Source organism: Anolis carolinensis, chromosome 2 (genome assembly GCF_035594765.1).
Source record: "Anolis carolinensis isolate JA03-04 chromosome 2, rAnoCar3.1.pri, whole genome shotgun sequence".
NCBI lineage: Eukaryota > Metazoa > Chordata > Lepidosauria > Squamata > Dactyloidae > Anolis > Anolis carolinensis.
Window position 1 is genome coordinate 243461343 of NC_085842.1, and position 15411 is coordinate 243476753.

Here is a 15411-nt window from a genome sequence, read left to right on the forward strand (position 1 = left end):
ATTTCATGCATAAAAATGAAAACTACATAGCATAATATGAAAACTGAGTTAATGTGTTCATTGTTTTTGTGGATTTATAAGTAATCATGCAATTTGATTTACTAAAATAGTTTTGTATCATTAGTGTTATTACTAGAAGTAGAATCTTAGTATATCATATAATTGGCCATGGAAGATTATTTAAATCTTGGCTAGTAGTGCACTAAATAAGCATTGTAAGTAGTTCAGCATCCTCTGCTTTGTAGTATTTACAAAATAAAGATTTTCTTTTTTCTGTCAATATTTTAAAAATATGCTTAGCTTAGCTGATGAAATAGTAGTAATACAGATTTACCAATCAATTGCATTTCTTAAGTTGTGGATTTCTAATGTATCAATAGTCTGAGTATTTTTGCATATTCTTGCAAACGGAGCCAGAATTGCTAGTTTTTGTTTATAACTGAGTAACAAGAACTACCACATACCAACAATTGAATATTCATTTTCTTCTTTCACCATAAACACTCAATACACATTTCATATTTTACTCTTAGGATCTGACCACATCCGAGAAAAGGATGGACTTTGGGCTGTCCTAATTTGGCTCTCAATTGTGGCTGCTCGAAAGCAGGGTGTAGAAGAGATTGTCAGAGAGCACTGGACAAAATTTGGCCGTCACTACTACTGCAGGTAATTTATGACTACTCTAGAGAAGGGCTAGTGTCATGAAAAGATAAATTGTTTTGGTTTTTGTATCCAATACAATAATTATAAAAACATTAGTAAGTGTGATTGAATATGTCTCTGTAGTCTCGCCAAAGCACAAACTTCTGATAGCTGTCAAGTTCCAATTGATAAATGCAGCGCTCAGGGGTTTTAAGTCTGTCAGTAAACTCATCATACAGTGACTTTAGTACTGTATAGCAGCCATGGGCAAACTTCGGCCCTCCAGGTGTTTTGGACTTCAACTCCCACAATTCCTAACAGCCTACCAGCTATTAGGAATTGTGGGAGTTGAAGTTCAAAACACCTGGAGGGCCGAAGTTTGCCAATGCCTGCTATATAGGGTATAAGAGGTGTCAACCTAACTTCCTTCAGATTTATATTCTAAGAAGTGATTGTTTGGCGTCAGTAATATTCTAAACTCTGATCCTGGAAGAATAGAATAGAGGAAGAATAGAAAAGAGGTTTCATTATTTAGACGAAGAATAGGGTTCACCTAGAGTTCTAGACCTTTTGCCAAAAGAGCTGAAGACATTGAATGATTCAAGTTAATTTAGGTACTGTGACACCACCAGCTGCTGATATATTTGTTTGGCCACTGGCATTAATGTGGCAGCACTGCTTGTGCCATGACACAGGATTAGACTGTTGAACAATGCCAACTCCATATCTTGCAAGTACTTTGTCAAATGCTCACTCTGAATGTTTTCCCATTAACTGTTGCCCATCTGCCCTTTCACATTGCTTCTCCCAGTAGACCTATAGTCCACTTTTTTATCCCAGGGAGGAGATAAAGCAGGTGGAGGCTGTTCATCCTTTCTCTGGTTCTTATCATACTTTATGGCAGTGGTTCTCAACCTGTGGGTCCCCAGATGTTCTGGCCTTCAACTCCTAGAAATCCTAACAGATGATAAACTGGCTAGGATTTCTGGGAGTTGTAGGCCAAAATACCTGGGGATCCACAGGTTGAGAACTACTGCTTTATGGCAAGATAGCTTCTTAGGATACTAGGCAGTGTCTAAGATGCAGATTATTATTTGATACATCTATTTGAATACAAATGAAAATAATGTTCCCTTTATATAATTACATTAAAATTCGATATTACCATGACATTTCACATGCATATTTTGTTCTTTAAATTTCTGCAATGCAAGATTTGATTATGAAGCGCTGGATCCTCGAACAGCATATTTCATAATGAGAGACCTGGAGGCTTTAATCACTGATAAGTCTTTCACTAATCAACAGTTTGCGGTTGGAAGCCATGTCTACACTGTGCAAAAAGGAAACAGTTTTGAATATGTGGATCCCGTAGATGGTACTGTGGCCAAAAGACAGGTATGACAAGCAAGGGCTTCTCCCCCACCCCTGGAATCTTTGAATGAATAGAGCTGGAAAAATACTTTGTGGGAATAGTCCCTATGAATAGCACCTGAAACTACAGTAATATATGCATGCTCTCTGTTTTAGTCAACATAATAGCCCAAACATAATAGTGGAAGTTAAAAACTAGGGAAGAATTATATCAATATGTAGATTCATACTAAATAACTGTGAGTGGGTTTAAACATTATTTAATAGAATATATTAAGAGAATATGTCACAAAATGATACTGGCAAATAATATTTTTGCTTCCAATACCCATGTTATTGCTTTCCTCCCAAGGGACTACGGATAATTTTCTCTGATGCATCCAGACTCATCTTCAGATTAAGTGCTTCTAGTCATGTACGCGCTACTCTCCGGATCTATGCGGAAAGCTATGAAAAAGACCCCAGCAAACACGACAGAGAACCACAAGTGAGTATAGAAGAAAAATGCTTTTAGCTCTCTCTCAAAAAAATGAGTATCTTGAATGCGGGAAGTTCTCAGAAGATAAAGAAAATACCTTTCTATTACATAGGTTACATTTGTATGCAATGCCTGTTCTTTGTGTTCACTGTGAAAGAGAGTAACAAACTAAAATGAGCTGTCTTTGCGAATCAGGTGACGTGCTGATTTGGCATACATTGAATGAAGATATGTGAAGCTTGAGAAAAGTTCTGAACATTCACATTTGTAAACAGTAGCATTGTCTTCACTCAAAACATAACTAGATAGCTATTTCTACAAAATTGAGTCAGCCCTCCACATTTGTGGATTTATTTTTTGCAGCTTTGATTAATATCTGGTAGAAGTTGACCATAGAGTTGCACTGGAAGATGTAGAGATTCCCAGAAATATGTTTTCTCAGGTTTAAAAAAATGCTGTTTTTAATTCACAGTTTTTCTACTTTCTCAGGGGTCTTGCATCTCTTACAAATGTGTAAGCTGACTGTTATTCTTTTAGGTGTCCAATAAAATCCTTGTATGGTGGCGTGCATTTACATTGTGTGGATCCCCCTGATGAATACTTTTGCAGGAGCTTCATTACATAGATGGCTTAGAAGGTTGCCTTACACCAGGGGAATTCTGTACTCTGACAGGCTGTGGCTCTTCAGGATCTTTGTTAGAAGTCTTTCATATCATCCCATGACTTGATCCTTTTGACAAAGTTGAGTGGTTGCACTTTTAAGTTAGGGGGCACACAGCTCTTAGAATAGGCCAAAGTACAACCAATATAAAGTAGATGTAGGTAGCAATTATATAAGCTACATTAGCATTAACTCAATAGAGAAAATAACATTTGCAAATTCAGAGATTTTAAACAGAGTTTTCAAAGGAAAAATGTGGTTTTGATTTTTCCCATTATATATATGGTTACATCTAGAATGGACTACTTAGTTACATCTAGAATGGACTACTACAATGCACTCTATGTGGGGCTGCCTTTGAAGATGGCAAAGGCCGGCAGCCAGATTACTAACGAGAGCTGGTTATAGGGAGCACATTATGCCCCTATTAAAGCAGCTCCACTGGCTGCCGATGAGTTTTCAGACTCAATTCAAAGTGCAGGTTATCATCTATTAAGCCCTACACGCTTTGGGTCCAACCTATTTTCAAGACCGCGTCTCCTTCTATGAAGGATCTGCTGGGGAAGCCCTCCTCCATCTCAAGCACGGTTGGTGGGGATGAGAGAGAGGACTTTCTTGATGATGCCCCCCCCCCCCTTTGCTTTGGGATGCTTTCCCAAGGGAGATCTGACTAGCACCCACCCTCCAAGCTTTCTGCACACATGGCTTTTCCGACAAGCCTTCAACCATAACTAGATTCTTTTCAAATACGTATGAGGACCTTCAGATTCTCCATCAAGCACTTTACTAGTCTGAGATCAAATACTACTTTTATCTGCAGCACTCGCTGTATTTTACTGTTTTTAATCAGGGAGTATTCTGATATTGTGATGTTATGTTGGCTGTTTATTGTTTATGTTTTGTTTCTTCACTTTTTGTATTTTGCTTGGGAGATGGTGGTGGGGTACAAATAAAGATGTTGTTGTTATTGAAAGAGAAAGAGGATGTTTGCACAGTGTAACCAAAATGCCATTGTAGATCACAAATGAAAATGAGACTCCATCAAAAGAAAAAAAAGAATACATATGATAAATTGACAAAACAAGATGAACTATGTATATCAGTTTTCCATTTTGTTACTTCAACAGGCAAAGGAAATGGGGTACAGAGGTTGGGGACAGGGGAGGAACAGGGGACATGAACATATGACACACAGGAAGAAGAGGATAACCAGATCCACCAGATAAGCGATGTTATGGGTTGTGTGAGGCCATTTCCTCATCTTCCTCCTGTTTGCCATGTTCTTTTGCCCAGTCATAATGAACATTTGCAGCATGGAGGTAAGAGGGGAAGCTGGCACTGCATGCCACTTCATTTACCCTATTGATTTGTCTCATCTTCCTTTGCCTGTGTTCTGCAATTGTCTGTTTTCCCTGGGCAAAAAAAAAAAAGCAAAAAAAACCCCCCCAGACATACCAGGGGAACAGAAATACACCACATACAGGAAAAGAAGGATAAACTATATTTGCCAAGTAAGTGATGTTATAGATGCATGCAGGGTCGGTTCTTCCTCCTTTTCGTTTTTACTATGTATTTCAATTACTCTTGGTATCTCCCTGCCATCACTTACCCACAGTATTGTCCTTTTGTGAAACAGAGGCTCATGGCACGCAGAAATACGAAAATGAGCCAGGAGCCACAGAGTTGGTGACTTGAGCACAGGGCTGGCTCCTCCTCTTCTCCCAAGACCATGGTGGGCAGGGCAGTCCTCTCCTGGGGACTTTAACAGTGGCACCTCATTCCCCCTTGAAGATATTCACATTTCTCATTTTCATGTGGCAAATGTGCCCCTAACCCCCATAAAAGTGGAGGGGTAATTGTATCATCAAACCCTTTAAAGAAGTACAAAAATATTTAAGGGAGAAAATGTGTATGTTTAGCATACACATTTGGAGGGGTAGGCATGAAAATGGTAACAGGAGAAAATAGGTATGGAAGGGAAGGGCATAAGGTGAGAGGAGACTCATCTGACTGGTAGGGCCACTGATCAGAAGTACTCTAGTATTTTGTTGCACACTCCTCCTTCCTCTCCTTCTCCTTATTTATATATCATCTCCTCACTTGTAGATCCCCACTTATTCCTCATTTTATGATCTTCGCTGTTATTCAGTAGTCTCCTGCTTCATTACCAAAACAAGATTTCAGTACTGTTTCATCCAGAGGAAGCTAAATGAAATAAAACTTTCCCTGGATTTCTCAATATACCGTAACATCTAGTGGGCCCTGACCCAGGAGACTGTCCAGTCCTGCTGGAAAAAAATCAGGAAGCATTTAATAGTATACTGAAACGTAGTTAAGGCACCATTTTAGTCGTGATGTGGTTACTTTGCACTGTCCAAATAAGGATGCAAATTTAAACATAGTTACTTGGACATGAATAGCAATTCCAAATACTGTAATTATAGTGGAGTCAGGCTGTGTGAAACTAGCTATGGAAAATGTGTTCTTTCCTTCTCCTTTCCCTGTTCCAAAGGAACAGTTCTGGAAAACAACTTCTATATGCCTAGGATATGGGGTGGGAATAATTAACTTCTTCCCTTGTAACATTTTCCCCTGGGAACAGAGAAGGAAATGTTAGTCTACCAAGATTTATGTACTGAAGAAAAGCCTGTATATTTCCTTTTTCTCTTCTTCTGTTCAAATGCACTAATCTAAATTAAAATTTACCATTTTTAAAATAACTTGCTGTCAGGCCAATTTGTCTGGAGAATTGCTTAGTGACTTCAGTCTAGTGACTTGCCATAACAATATTACAGTTGGGAAACCCAAATGCCAAAGTCTAAGCTATTTTTGGATTCCTTGTAAGGAAGAAATGTGAAGCTGCATGAGAGATGAGAGTTCTCTTGTATTTATAAACAAAATCTGTTCTGTACCAAAGAGGAATTAAAAACCAAGGGAGTTCCAGCAGAATGAAGCAAACATCTGCTATATCATATTTGCTTTACAGTTTTGTCTGATTGGTGGGAAACTTTACAAGAAAAGCTTTCAGTCATTCATGAACTGAAAATTTCAAGTTGATGAAAGTTTTACTTGATTTTTTTTTGATTGAGCAGCAATTGCGGAAAACTTCTATGATTACAAAAATAAGTATTTAGCCTCATGTTGATCAATTTTAGTTTGAAATATTTTGTGGGCTGGGCAGACATATTCCCCAAACAATGTGACAGTCAGTCTTCAAGGTCAGATGAAATACAGTAGAGTCTCACTTATCCAAGCCTCGCTTATCCAAGTTTCTGGATTATCCAAGCCATTTTTGTAGTCAATGTTTTCAATATATCACAATATTTTGGTGCTAAATTTGTAAATACAGTAATTACAACATAACATTACTGCGTATTGAACTACTTTTTCTGTCAAATTTGTTGTATAACATGATGTTTTGGTGCTTCATTTGTAAAATCATAATCTAATTTGATGTTTAATAAGCTTTTCCTTAATCCCTCCTTATTATCCAAGATATTCGCTTATCCAAGCTTCTGCCGGCCCGTTTAGCTTGGATAAGTGAGACTACTGTACTAGATTCACGGTACTGAGATATTTAAATATTTCTTGTCAGTTCCTTCAATCAGTAAAGCATTTGTACACAGATGTTTATTCTATTTTGTGTCGGCTGAGCTTTTTATTAAAGGTATAGGAAAGGGAGCAGAAATCATTTAAGGTAGTAAAACTTCCATACACCCAAGTATCTCCAAAAGTACTCGAATCACCAAAATCCTCCAAACTTCTCCCAAGGTAACCTAAGACATCAATAATGTCCCATTTCATATTCAAGTGAAAATCTCCTTATGCTGAAACAGGTTATCATGTTCATTTATCAGGTTTGATTGACTATTATACAGAGATGCTAATTATTAGAGTTGTCTCTCCACATTTGCAGGATAAGCATTTGTGGCTTTGATTATTCACAATTGCAGTATTTCCCACCACCTCTTCTGCCTCCCTATGTGTATCTGAAAAAATATGTTTTCTCTAGGCATTTTCTATCTCCTCCAGTGTGATTCTGTAGCACTATAGAATTGCGTTAGAGAAAGTAGAGATGACTACTACAAATGTAGTTTCTCCAGTCAAAAACTAACAATTGTGATTTTTATTTTGTATCTTTTTATATTTTGTTGTATTGTTTATTGTTGCACTATTGAGTGCTTTCTGTGAGCCATCCTGAGTCCCTTCGGGGAGATGGTGGCGGGATACAAATAAAACTTTATATTATATTATTATTTATATTTAGGGAGTTTTCCCCACTTCGATGTGAATCATGGGCCTTCAACCCTCCAAAATTGGAGAGATTGCTGTAAATTGGTTTGGGTATTTTTGTTTTGGTTTTTTTTGCTTTGCTTTGTAATCTTATTTTATCGTACTGCTATTAGTAATGGATGCCGGCATTTCATCTTTTTTTAAGTCTTGTTGGAGAAAGTCCTAAAACTTAAACTGAAAGTATGACTGACAATGATCATTGTTTGTAAGTGTGTAAAGTACACCACCTTCATTTTTCAGCAAAATCCTTTTCAATGTAGGCAGAGGTTAATTCATATTGATTTGCGTCATGGGGAGAGCAGGAGTAACTGCAGGCTTCCACTCCGGACACATCTGAGGAAACCTGTAGTACATTTCTAATATGTCTGCAGCTGTAAAACACACATAACCATCTGAACTTATTTCCTGTCTAACAAATCTTTGGTAGGAGAGATTATGGTGTGTTTTGTTCCCCAGAAGAGTTGTATTCAAAAGCATTGTGAACTGATCTGGAAAACAATACTGAATGTTCTGCCAATATGAAACACTAAATTATTTATGATTTTATGACCCATCTGATTAAGATGACAGGAAGCACCTTTGAATAAGAGGCTGGGCTCAAAGAAAGATCTCTTCCATGTCAGTTGATCAAAGCAGTTAGGAGATAAAAAGTGGGAAAGTGGCATTGTTTTTATTTTGTTGTTATATACTTTCAAGTCCTAGGTGCCCATAAATCAACCCTATCACAGGGTTTTGTTAGGCCCCTTCTAAGCTGTCCTTATATCCCAGGATCTGATCCCAGGTTATCTCCTTTGAACTGGATTATATAAGTCTCCACTGCCAGACAATCTGGAATAAGCAGATAATCTAGGATCAGATCCTGGGATATAGGACAATGTAGAAGGGGCCTTAGTAAGATCTTTTGGGGGGAAACTGTCTTTGCTTTCATCTGAGGCAGGAAGAATGTGACTTGCCTAAAGTTACCCAGTGGATTTCATGTCTCAGCAGGGATTTGAACCCTGGTCTCCAGAGCTATAGACTAACACCAAAGCACTACATCACACTGTCTCCCTGTTTTGATTTCATAGAATCATAGAATCATAGAATCATAGAATAGTAGAGTTGGAAGAGACCTCAAGGGCCATCTAGTCCAACCCCCCGCTAAGAAGCAGGAAATCGCATTCAAAGCACCCCCGACAGATGGCCATCCAGCCTCTGCTTAAAAGCCTCCAAAGAAGGAGCCTCCACCACGGCCCGGGGGAGAGAGTTCCACTGCCGAACAGCCCTCACAGTGAGGAAGTTCTTCCTGATGTTCAGGTGGAATCTCCTTTCCTGTAGTTTGAAGCCATTGTTCCGTGTCCTAGTCTGCAGGGCAGCAGAAAATAAGCTTGCTCCCTCCTCCCTATGACTTCCCCTCACATATTTGTACATGGCTATCATGTCTCCTCTCAGCCTTCTCTTCTGCAGGCTAAACATGCCCAGCTCTTTAAGCCTCTCCTCATAGGGCTTGTTCTCCAGACCCTTAATCATTTTAGTTGCCCTCCTCTGGACGCTTTCCAGCTTGTCAGCATCTCCCTTCATCTGCGGTGCCCAAAACTGGACACAGTATTCCAGGTGTGGTCTGACCAAGGCAGAATAGAGGGGGAGCATGACTTCCCTGGATCTAGACGTTATTCCCCTATTGATGCAGGCCAAAATCCCATTGGCTTTTTTAGCTGCCGCATCACATTGTAGGCTCATGTTTAACTTGTTGTCCACGAGGACTCCAAGATCTTTTTCGCACACACTGCTGTCAAGCCAGGCGTCCCCCATTCTGTATCTTTGATTTCCATTTTTTCTGCCGAAGTGAAGTATCTTGCATTTGTCCCTGTTGAACTTCATTTTGTTAGTTTCGGCCCATCTCTCTAGTCTGTCAAGATCGTTTTGAATTCTGCTCCTGTCTTCTGGAGTGTTAGCTATCCCTCCGAGTTTGGTGTCATCTGCAAACTTGATGATCGTGCCTTCTAACCCTTCGTCTAAGTCGTTAATAAAGATGTTGAACAGAACCGGGCCCAGGACGGAGCCCTGCGGCACTCCACTTGTCACTTCTTTCCATGATGAAGACGACGCATTGGTGAGCACCCTTTGGGTTCGTTCGCTTAGCCAATTACAGATCCACCTAACCGTAGTTTTGTCTAGCCCACATTTTACTAGTTTGTTTGCCAGAAGGTCGTGGGGGACTTTGTCGAAGGCCTTACTGAAATCTAGATATGCTACATCCACGGCATTCCCTGTATCGACCCAACTCGTAACTCTATCGAAAAAAGAGATCAGATTAGTCTGGCATGACTTGTTTTTGGTAAATCCGTGTTGACTATTAGCAATGACCGCATTTGTTTCTAAGTGTTTGCAGACCACTTCCTTAATGATCTTTTCCAGAATCTTGCCTGGTATTGATGTGAGGCTGACCGGACGGTAATTGTTTAGGTCGTTCTTTTTTCCCTTCTTGAAGATAGGGACCACATTCGCCCTCCTCCAATCTGCTGGGACTTCTCCTGTTCTCCAAGAACTCTCGAAGATGATTGCCAGTGGTTCTGAAATAACTTCCGCTAGTTCCTTCAATACTCTTGGATGTAGCTGATCTGGCCCTGGGGACTTGAATTCGTTTAGAGTGGCCAGGTGTTCCTGGACAACTTGTTTCCCTATTTGGGGTTGGATTTCCCCCAATCCTTCGTCCATTCCATGTTGCTGAGGTTGAAGATGGCTTTCTTTTTGTGAGAAGACCGAGGCAAAGAAGGCATTAAGCAGTTCTGCCTTTTCCCTATCCCCTGTCACCATCACCCCATCTACTCCTTGCAGTGGCCCTATCGCCTCCTTTTTCTTCCTTTTTCTACCAACATAAGCAAAAAAACCTTTTTTGTTGTTTTTTATGTCCCTGGCAAGCCTGAGCTCATTTTGCGCTTTAGCCTTGAGAACCTTTTCCCTACAGGAGTTGGCTATACGTTTGAATTCTTCTTTGGTGATTTCTCCCCTTTTCCACTTCTTGTGCATGTCACTTTTGAGCTTTAGCTCAGTTAGAAGTTCTTTGGACATCCATTCTGGCTTCTTTGCACTTGTCTTATTTTTCTTCTTTGTTGGCACTGTTTGCATTTGCGCCTTGAGTATTTCACTTTTGAAAAACTCCCATCCATCCTTAACTCCCTTGTTTTTTAATATCGGCGTCCATGGAATGCCGCTCAGTAATTCCTTCATTTTTTGGAAGTCAGCTCTCTTAAAGTCCAGAATGCGTGTTTGACTTGTCTTAGTTTCAGCATTCCTTTGTATTGCAAACTGCAGGAGCACATGGTCACTTGCCCCTAAGGATCCAACCACTTCAACTGTATTGATCAGGTCTTCCACATTTGTTAAGATTAGATCAAGAGTTGCTGATCCCCTTGTTGCCTCTTCTACCTTCTGGACCATAAAATTATCTGCAAGGCAAGTGAGGAATTTGTTGGACTTTGTACTCTTGGCTGAGTTTGTTTTCCAGCAGATATCGGGATAATTGAAATCGCCCATGACTACTATATCTCTTCTTTGTGCCTGTTTGGTCAGCTGTTGACAGAAGGCTTCATCAAGTCCTTCATCCTGACTCGGAGGTCTGTAGTAGACACCCACGACAAGATCTTTTTGAGTCCCGGTTCCCTTGATTCTTATCCAGATGCTTTCAAGCTGGTTTCCCGGATTACAGTCTTGCATTTCTTCTGCAACGTAACTGTTTTTGACATATAAAGCTACTCCCCCTCCTCTCCCCTTTGTTCTATTTATGTGAAAGAGGTTATAGCCCTCAATGGTTAAATTCCAGTGATGGGAGTCATCCCACCAGGTTTCAGTGATGCCTATGACATCGTATGTGTGGTGCTGTGCTAGGAGTTGGAGTTCGTCTTGCTTATTTCCCATGCTCTGAGCATTAGTGTACCTTATGTATTGCATTGTTCTCAAAACTTAGAAAAGTTCCTTTTTTGAATTGCAGCCCCTGGATTCATTTAGGTAATATAGTCACTGGCCAAGTAATTCTTTCAAGCTCTGTATACAGCTCCTATTCCTTTTAGCAGCAATCAGGTATTAAGCAAAGAAAAAAAAATACTATCACTGTCTCCATAGCATAAAAGTTTCCCATAAGAAATATAAGCTCCTTTTAAAATACTTCAGTTCTTTTTTACTTTTAAAGTTTTATCCATTGAGGTTTAGAAGTTCAGAAGCTAAGATATCTGGGACACTTCAGGTTCCTCAGATAATTAACCCTATGACGAAAGGAAAGACATGAATATCAAGTATTTGAAGAATATTTACCTCACATAATTTTTAAAGACAGAAAATGCAATTTCAATAACATTTGAAAAACTTCTGGATATTGTTCAACAATTAGAATTCTGGGTGTATTAATTTATTCAAAATATTGTCACTTTGCTTTCCCCCCTTACTTTCTTGTCTCTTTAAGGAGCAGTTTCTAAAGAAACATTAATTAAACTGACTTATCAGTGGCAGCAAGAACTCTGGTCCATTTGAGCACATTAAAAAATCATTATAGGATTTTATCAATGTACTGTAGTGTGCACTTCTGTCAAAAGTGGGGAAATATCCATTCACTGAGATAAAAACTGGTCAAAATGCAAAGGTAATTCGTGATATGTGTGTAGCTAACAATGCACTGTAAAACCTTGATTTCTATAAACCAAACTTTGGATTTTGAATATTCTAGCCACTGCAATTGAAACCTATTTTAAAACTTCATTATATGGCAATGCAAATGGGGCCGTAGTCTCTTTGGATAACAATTTGTTCTAATACCCTTTTAAACCTCACTCAACAATTGGCAATTGCCAAATATTATGCAACTCAGTACCCCACTTCCTTTATTTTCTTAATTCCTGGCTCTTCTGTAATACAGCAAAAACTGGGATAAAGAAGAAAAGGGAACCAATTTGACCAAAAGGGAGAAGTATCTGACCTCGGATTTGGATACTTGTCTTTGGATTGTCATACTTCAGTTTGGAAAGTTTAAAAAACACTCAAAAGAACAGTAAGTTGGTGGCCTCCTTTTAAAAGTGGGCCAGGTTTCATGGTTGACAAACCAATAGATGAATAACAGAAAACTTTATATATTTCTTAAGCCAAGCCATATCTGTGTCCAAATTAGACAGTCATATAAATAGTATGCTGGAAAAATGTACAGAGAGGTGCTTAATAAATTAATGCGAATATTTTGCTATGAAGGTCAGCTCATTCCCGTAGTATTAGTATAGCTGAAATCAAAAGCATTAGATTTATAATGCTCTACTCCCACCAGTCTAATCTTCTCTTTAATGCACAGTAACTTACTTACTTACTTACTTAGGCAATCCCTCGTCATCCGAGTATCATGGTCCTCCAAGTGTCTTGGTGGTGGATACATAGGTGACTGTGGAGCCCTGTTCTTGACCTGCATGTTCTTCCACAGTGATGACATTGGTTTCCTGGTGGAAGGCAGTCCCAATCAGGGTTGACTTGACTCGCCTTCTTCTTGGCATGTTTCTCCCTTTCACCCTTCATTCATGCCTCTTCAAATTCCTCAACACTGCTGGTCACAGCTGACCTCCAGTTAGAGTGCTCAAGGGTCAGGGCTTCCCAGTTCTCAGTGTCTATGCCACAGTTTTTAAGGTTAGCTTTAAGCCCATCTTTAAATCTCTTTGTTGAAATCAAAAACAGTAGGTTTATAATGCTCTGCTCCCACCAGTCTAGTCTTCTCTTTAATGCACAATAAAGCAGTTCTTAAACTGTAACAAATTGCAAACCTAAAGGAGAGAATTTAGATTTTGGAAGTTAAATGTATCAGCATTTTATGTACAGTAGAGTCTCACTTATCCAACACTCGCTTATCCAACGTTCTGGATTATCCAACGCATTTTGTACTCGATGTTTTCAATAAATCATGATATTTTGGTGCTAAATTCGCAAATACAGTAATTACTACATAGCATTATTGCGTATTGAACTACTTTTTCTATCAAATTTGTTGTATAGCATGATGTTTTGGTACTTAATTTGTAAAATCATAACCTAATTTGATGTTTAATAGGCTTCTCCTTAATCCCTCCTTATTATCCAACATATTTGCTTATCCAACGTTCTGTCGGCCCGTTTATGTTGGATAAGTGAGACTCTACTGTACTTTAAATTAAGAGGCCGATGCAGTTTGTGCTTAGTATAGTATATAAGAAGCAATACCACAATAGAAAAGGTGAAAAAACAATCAAAACATCTTCTAATCATGTTCCACACTGCTCTGAGTCACCTGGAATGATGAGGGAACAATTTGAGAATGTTTTTTTTTTTTTTTTTTTTTGCAGACTTTAGTTCCGCGTTTAATACAATTCTTCCACATAGGCTGGTGTCTAAACTTATGAATTTTGGATTATCATATTCAATCTGTTCTTGGATTATGAATTTCTTGTCTGGATGTTTCCAGAGGGTTAGATTATTAGGTATTTTATTAGTTGTATCAGAAGTGAATCGAGAGTGCAGATGTAAAGTATTTAAAAAATACAAACAAAGTTAAAAACGTGGCATTATAATAAATATCTTTTGACCAGTAGCTGGCCACTTGGAATGCCTCTGGTGTTGCTATAAGAAGGTCTTCCATTGTGCATGTGGTAGGTCTCAGATTGCAATGTAATATGTGGTCTGTGGTTTTCTCTTCTCCACACGCACATGTTGTGGACTCCACCTTGTGGCCGCATTTCTTAAGGTTGGTTCTGCATCTTGTGGTGCCAGAGCGTAGTCTGTTCAGCGCCTTCCAAGTTGCCCAGTCTTCTGTGTGCCCAGCAGGGAGTCTCTCATTCAGTATCAGCCATGGCTTGAGATTCTGAGTGTTAGCCTGCCACTTTTGGACTCTTGCTTGCTGAGTTATTCCTGCAATATCTCTGCAGATCTTAGAAAACTATTTCTTGATTTAAGGCATTGGTGTGCTGGCTGATAGCCAAATAGGATGGGCCGGAGATGTCACTGCCTTGGTCCTTTCGTTAATGGAGGATGTCAGGTGGTGTAATATCAGCTAAACAGTTTAATTTCTCCAGTGGTGACTTGCAGCATGCAAACCAAAAAAAATTATTAGGTAATCATACCACTTCAGCTCTCACTCAACACTGGAATGCCACAGGGCTGTGTGTTGAGTCCTCTGCTTTATACTTTGTACACATATGATTGCATCCCCGTCCACCATAGCAATATCATTACCAAATCTGCGGATGATACAAGAATGGTGGGGCTTATCTCTGAAGTGGATGAATCTGCCTATTAGGATAAGGTGGATCGGCTGCTCTTGTGGTGCAGGGACAATTACTTGGTTTGTAACACCAACAAGACTAAGGAGCTCATAGTGAAGTACATAAAGAATAGACCAGAAATTCAGCCCTTGGTCATAAATGGAGACCAAGTGGAGTTGGTGGCCAGTTTTAAGTTCCTGGGTGTCACCCTTAAGGAGGATCTGATCTGGGGCGTTCATATGGCAGAATTGGTTAAGGGGGCTCAGCAGAGATTGCACAATCTGAGATTTCTAAGGAACCAACTACTGAATGAAAAACTGCTGCGACTTTCCACCGCAGTGCTATAGAGAGTGTCTTAACCTGCCTCTGCGCATGGTTTGGTAACTCCACAGGGGCAGATAGGAATGCACTACCGCATAGAGAATCATTGGTTGCCCTCTCTACAGCCTTAAGAACATTCTTAAGGCTCCATCTCACCCAGTATATTACTTTTAAAAATTATTACCATTTTGGAATTATTACCATTTGGCAGATGGTACAGGGTGCTATCTTGACTACATTCTGATGCTGCTTGGCCACAGAGTTTTGATCTGTGAAATGACAGAATGCATAGAATCAGAGAGAGATCAAAGCTGGTGGGAAGAGAGAGATTGTGGATAGAAATGGCTGGCAAAAAATAAAGAAAGAAAGAAAGAAAGAAAGTTACTGAGTTGCCTGAC

At 39.4% G+C, this 15411-nt stretch overlaps 1 protein-coding gene across 1 annotated transcript in view; it reads left to right on the plus strand.

Annotated features, from left to right (window-relative positions):
* The window catches only part of pgm5 (phosphoglucomutase 5), a 65775-nt gene that overhangs the window by 44889 nt on the left and 5475 nt on the right, over positions 1 to 15411 (plus strand). The window contains exons 8-10 of the mRNA XM_003216486.4: positions 534 to 669; positions 1860 to 2043; positions 2372 to 2506. Of these exons, the coding sequence (XP_003216534.1) occupies positions 534 to 669; positions 1860 to 2043; positions 2372 to 2506 (455 nt within the window). The remainder of the gene's footprint in view (positions 1 to 533; positions 670 to 1859; positions 2044 to 2371; positions 2507 to 15411) is intronic.